Below are 6,520 nucleotides of genomic sequence, written 5' to 3'. Positions count from 1 at the left end.
AAAGAGGGGTGGATGGGTTGGTCAGAAGATGTGTCCCGGAGGAGGAGCAAATGGATGTACTTAGAACTGGTCATGATTCGGATTATGGAGGACACTTCAGTGGTGACCGAACAACGACCAAAGTTCTTTAAGAAGTCCTATATTGGCCCACATTGCTTAGAGATGCCCATGACATCGTCAAAGAATGCGACAGATGTCAAAGAACGGGAAATATTTCTAAGAGAAATCAAATGCCGCAAAATGATATGCTGGAGGTTGAATTGTTTGATGTCTGGGGAATAGACTTCATGGGGCCATTTCCACCATCTTTTGGAAAAAATTACATCTTGGTAGCAATTGACTATGTATCAAAGTGGGTGGAAGTTGTGGCATTTCCCACCAATGACTCTAAAGTGGTTGTGACATTTCTGAAGAATAATATCTTTTCGAGATTCGGGGTGCCAAGAGCACTTATTAGCGATGAAGGAACTCACTTTTTGAACAAACTGATGGAGAATCTACTAAAGAAGTATAATGTTAAACACAAGATCGCCACTCCGTATCACCCTCAAACGAGTGGCCAGGTCGAAGTATCCAACAGGAAGATAAAAAAAATATAGGAAAAGACTGTTTGCGCATCTAGGAAAGACTGGGCACTAAAATTAGAAGATGCACTATGGGCGTACATAACGGCTTTCAAAACGCCCATAGGTATGTCTCTGTATCAGTTGGTTTATGGTAAGGCTTGTCACTTGCCACTAGAGTTGGAGCATAAAGCATTTTGGGCATCCAAATTCTTGAATTATGATCTGGCTAAAGCGGGTGAGTCCCGAATCCTGCAGCTCCACGAGTTAGAGGAGTTTCGGAATCAAGCATATGAGAACGCCAAGCTATACAAAGAAAAGACAAAGAAATGGCACGATCAGAAGCTGCAGAGAAAGGAGTTTGTCGAGGGACAACTGGTGCTCTTGTTCAACTCCAGATTAAAACTTTTTCCAGGAAAGTTGAAATCCAGGTGGTCGGGTCCGTTTGTGGTTCACAAAGTGTTTCCCCATGGAGCTATCGAACTGAAAAATCCAAATAATGGAGATACATTCAAGGTGAACGGACAAAGGTTGAAACACTACTATAAGGGGCAGGAAAATGGTCTGATCGATAATGTTCGTCTCCAAGGACGAGGGAGACGACCGTCGAGCCATGCGACGTTAAACGCAATGCTTCGTGGGAGGCAACCCACGCGGTTTTATGCTAACTTTTTCCATGTTTGTTGTGTTTACAGGTTTATTCGTAGGTTCACAGGTACATCACACAGTGCAGAAGAAAAGGGTTGAGTTAAACTCAATAAAGATTTATGGATACAAGAGAACAGGGTAACAACAAAAAACCAAAAAATCCGAAATTTTTGAAGAAAAACAGGGCCCTAATACGACCCGTGTCAGGCAAGCAGTTGGAAAACAACATTTTACAGTAGGCTCACATGGCTGCTCGTGTTAGCTGACACGGCCCGTGTCAGCTCTACTGAAGGAATCACTAAAAAACAGTGGCCTGAGACGGTCACCCGTGTCAGCTAACACGACCCGTGTCAGGCCCAACGACTATATTTTTCAAATTTTGGATTTTTGTGATTGTGTGGACCCCACCCAGGTTTTCCACCACTTAAACTCGTTTTACCCTTAATCTACCAATAAAATCTGATTTTTTCACTCTCTCTCTCTCTCATTCTTACCTAATCCTTCTCCTTCCTTCATTGTTTTCCATCTTCCTTCATCTCCAAACCACCTAAAAGCTCTCAACTTTAACACCTTACTCCGTCCAAATTGCCGACCCCCTTCACAAAAGTTGCTATACTCTCCATCCTTTATAAGGTTATGGTAATCGTTTTTCCGTTTTCTATACTTTTTTTTGGTGATAAATTTTGTTGCAAGAATCAATAATGCCACCAGAGAGAATTTCCAAAGGGAAGCAAACAGAGGCAGAATCGTCCCGTCCATGGAAATGGACCATCCGTCATCCGAATTCACATGATATCATCTTTGACAACCCGGAGCATGAACGGAGGTATGCATCTCACGTCAAACGGAAAATAACTCCGATAAGGTACCTTTACTCAAATACTTTATTTCAATTGGGTTTGTCGGAAGAATTGGATAGGATGTTCCATGTCCTCGGAATGCTTGAATTTGTGCATTGTGAAGCGACAACCTATGAGCGCATCACTTTAGAATTCTTGAGCACAATTGAGTTCAAGTTGAAAAAAGGTTGGACGGGTACAACGATGTACTTTGGAGGAACGATGTCTTTCAGGTTATACAATGTCGACCACGAGTTGACAGTGGAGCAGCTAGGTGAAATTATCCGCCTACCCCTTTATGGCCCCAGAGCCGTCACAGGACAATGCTATTATGTGGCCAAAGGGGCAAAGGCATCTGGCATTTAGAACCCTTGCTTCAGGTATGCCCAAAAGGTGCTGGCTTTCACACTTTTTGGTAGGGGTGATAGCACAGGTGTAGCCACCCAAAGGGAACTCTTCTTTTTGTTTGCCATGGCAAACCGAGTAGCTGTTAGCGTTGCATCATTTGCAGCGGATTACCTGGGTCGAGTAGGGAGAGAAGCCCAAGGGGGAATTTCCATAGGAGGCATTATCACACAGGTTGCCCACCATTTCAGATATGACCCTGTTGCACTTAATGAGACGCCAGTGGCAGGTAAGCACAAATTGGACATGAACTTATTGGTCCAGCAAGGTATGATTTCACAAATTTTTGATTATTATGCCTTAATGAGTTCTGGTCAGTTTATTATGGCTCTTCCTGACCCTACACGAATTAACATTTCCAACACGACCAATTCACTATATTGTAATACCCCAAAATTTACCCTTCATTTTTCCTGGAAGCATACGCTTTACACCTCATGCATGCATTCATTTTTAGGTTATTTAGCATTTGCATTTCATCATGGCAATCGGAATCGGATCCAAGAAGCTTGAACATCATCCATGACACTTTGTGGGCTCTATTTAGATGATCAGTCAACACAAGGAAAAGACTTGAGTTACTTCCAACAGGGGTCTATTCGTCAGTCAAAACGTTAATCTTGAAGGAGTAAAGGTTTGTTCATGAGCTGTCATGCTCGATAGGCGAAGCCCACGTGTTTAAAAAAAACGAAAAACGAAAAAAAAAATTAAATAAATAATTAAATAAATAAATAAAAGAAAAAATCTCAAACTTGGACCTCTCTCAAAAGCCCACTAAGCTACCAATATTAGCCTATAAATACTAGAGTTTCATTGAAACAAAACAGACAGAAAAAGGAAGAGAAGCAAAACACTCTGAGGTATCCTTGGAACAAAACCCTGGGCAAAACCTAGAGATAGACTACCTGACAGAGAACTCAGAGCAGCCTCCAAACCCTGAAGGGAACTCAACTGCACAGAATCACCTCTGCCTCACATAAACCCTAAAGATTGTTTTGTAAACCTCACGGGTGCAACTCAATTTCAATCAAGCTCTCCAGTCAGGTTTGCCCTATATCCATCATCTATATGCTTTCAATTTGAATTTTCTGAATGTATGAGGTATTATGGGTGAATTTGATACCCTTTTGATGCATATGTTTAACAAGAGGTTTAGGCCTCCTACCCTTGGTTGCTTTTTGTGAGCTTTTTGTGAATTGAAAGGGCATGATTCATGTGGTTACATTTTGATTTGGGGGCAACTCTTGGTTACCCTATCTTGTTTCACTAACCCTTTTGTTGAGTTTTTGTGAAGGCACATGACTTTTGCAGGGATAACTTGCGTAGTTTCCCACTTTATTTGTGGGATACCCCCTGGAGGTTCATTCCGATTACCTGTACTGACCCACTTTCTTTGATGATGTTAGCTTGGAAGGATCTCAGGGTTTATCGTTCCTTTAATTGTTGTTACCTCGGATCTTCATCCGTGTGGTACTTTTACATTTTCCCGCATTTTACTGCTTTCCTAGCTGGAAGACCTCGATAGGAGGCAATGTTTTTGTGTTTACTTTATGCAGGTTCCTTTGTCCAGGGTTAAGAGTTATGAGGTCTTATCCTCACTGCCCTTTTTGCATGAGTTTACCAAACCCTAACCCTTCATTGATTTTTCTTCTCCTAAACACACATTTACTCCTTCTACTACAGGCGAGTAAGTCTCCAAAGGTCGAGCATCCGGTAGATTGCGTAGTAACGTCGTTCGACCAAAACCCAATCCATAACCCCGTAGTTAGCCGAACTACGACTTGCTCTGATTCTCATTCCAAATGAGATACGTAGGCATAAGACGCGATGTCTTAGCGAGCACACATCCCCCAACCCATAGGTCAGCCGAGCTACGAAGACTCTGATTCTCATATTCAGATGAGATACGTATGCAGTGGATGCGACATCCGCGCGAGTCATTTTCATTTAACCCCTTTTTTAGTAAACAACACAAGATAAACTCACACCCTTTAGACAAGAACTACAAAAGTGGATCCCGTAGAGTACTACGGATGCGTAGGGGTGCTAATACCTTCCCTTCGCATAACCGACTCCCGAACCCAAGATTTGGTTGCGAGACCTTTTCTTTTCCTTTCCTCTTTTCAGGTTTACTTTGAGCGTTTCCTTTCCCTCCTTTGGGATAAATAACGCACGGTGGCGACTCTTCTGTCATTTTCTTTCGCCGGTTGTTTTTTCGCACACTGTATTTTTCAGGTTGCGACAGCTGGCGACTCTGCTGGGGACCCGGTTTCCCTAAGCGAGTCCCTCCTAGCTTTTGTAGTTTGTTTTTTTATGGGGTGTTCATGCTTTTGTATAGTTATTTATTTACCTGCTTTACCTTATTGCATTGTGTACATATCATTGTTGTATCTGTTGGCTGGCTATGGCTGCTTGGTGATCTTTGTGAGATGAGTTCTATACCCGAACTCGAGTGCACTTAGGATAGGAGAATGACATAGTCTTGTCAACTTGTGTGGAGTTATTCCTTAGCAAGTTGACTTGCAAGCCCATTCACTTGGTGGAGGTCATGTTGAGATCAATAATGTCACACAAGTAAGTTGTGGTTAGACATTACTTTTTCCAATATAGACCTTAGAAGCCGAGGACCTTAGTTTACCAAACCCATCTTGGCCTATTCGTAGGACGTAGTGCGAAAGTCGTTCAAGTGTAAGATTTGATACGATTGTTACGCGATACTACACTCATAAGAGTCTCTCTTGAGAATATTTTTGGAATACGAGTAGTCGTTCCTCCGATAATATCCAAAAGATGGGATTATGACTATGGGAACCTTTTGTAGAACATGTTTGGCAGGTTTAAACCTTAGTGTAGCACCTCAAATTTGCACCTCCCATTTTGTACATACATTTTCATGTTTAGGTCATTAGCATTGCATTGTCAACTGCATAGCATTGCATTGTACATTGCCCAAGTGCAAATCATCAGTCAAGACTGGTCAGGAGATCCAGTTGTGAAAGCAAGCAAGTGCATTTCCTATGGAAGCAAAACCCTAGGGTTGGTTCATTGAGTTCATATGACCTAGGGATCATTTTGAAATGGTTTGACCAAAGGTTGGATGCTCAAGGCTCATCAGTCATTGATCAATTCATCTGAAACCCTAGAAAGTCAACCAAAGTCAATTGTGCATTCAACCATGGATTTGAAGGTGGGAGATGGTTAGAGAGGCCTCATTCATGTCCATACAAGTCTCATTTGACATTTCAAACATCAACAATGGAGAATTTGAGGTCATATGAAAAGTTTCCAAAAATAGTAAGTGACCTGTAATTTGAAACTGCCAAAAATGGAAAGGTTTTCTCCTCAAGATTACATGTCCAAGAAAGCTTCAAATGAAATTTTGTCCAACATTAAAGTTGAAGATCTTGTTCTCACCTTTCCAAAAAGTCCAAGAACATCAATTTCTCATGTATGGTTGAGAAGATATGGATCAATCATGGTCAAGATAATTTGAACTTCACAAGTGCATAACTTTCACACCATAAGGCCAAATGAGATGGTTCTTTTTGCAACATTTCTCTCTTGACATGCACTATCCAAATCATGCATCATAAGCCATGCATTTTGATCACAAAAATATTGGCATTTTCATTTGAATTTTGGAGGGAAATTCCAAATTCAAAAATTATGCATTGTTTTCATGTTGTATCACTTGCATTTGGCTAAAAACAACATTTCCAAGTGAATTAAGACAGATTTCGTGCACTGTAGCATTGGTCTTCATGCATATGGGGTGAATTGGCCAATTGGCAAAACACCTTGGTTTTCATTAATCTCACTTGCATTGGCTTAATTGGGATTAAGAGTTTGATTAGTGCATCGCATCATATAAAAGCATAAGCCTAACAGAAAATAGGGTTAAGATCATCATATTTTCAGATCTACAAATTTTCACAAATTTTTGCTCTCACTTTTTCTGCAAATTTCTTCAAATCCATTGCCTTGTTCTTGGTTGATCCATCACATAGGAGCATAGTGGAGCACTGTTGAAGCTAGATCCAGCAAGAATCGTGCGATTTGAGGACT

The 6,520-nt window shown here is 41.2% G+C and overlaps 1 protein-coding gene across 1 annotated transcript; it reads left to right on the top strand.

The window, feature by feature from the left end:
* The first annotated feature begins 230 nt into the window (after nucleotides 1–230).
* LOC127094515 (uncharacterized) lies at nucleotides 231–1,270 on the top strand. The gene is made up of 3 exons (XM_051033340.1): nucleotides 231–538; nucleotides 623–1,139; nucleotides 1,259–1,270. Exons 1-3 carry the CDS (start codon nucleotides 231–233, stop codon nucleotides 1,268–1,270), a joined length of 837 nt encoding a protein of 278 aa, XP_050889297.1.
* Nucleotides 1,271–6,520: the final 5,250 nt, after the last annotated feature.

This window comes from Lathyrus oleraceus, chromosome 6 (genome assembly GCF_024323335.1).
Source record: "Lathyrus oleraceus cultivar Zhongwan6 chromosome 6, CAAS_Psat_ZW6_1.0, whole genome shotgun sequence".
Taxonomy (NCBI): Eukaryota; Viridiplantae; Streptophyta; class Magnoliopsida; order Fabales; family Fabaceae; genus Lathyrus; species Lathyrus oleraceus.
This window is presented reverse-complemented; position numbering and strand designations above follow the sequence as displayed.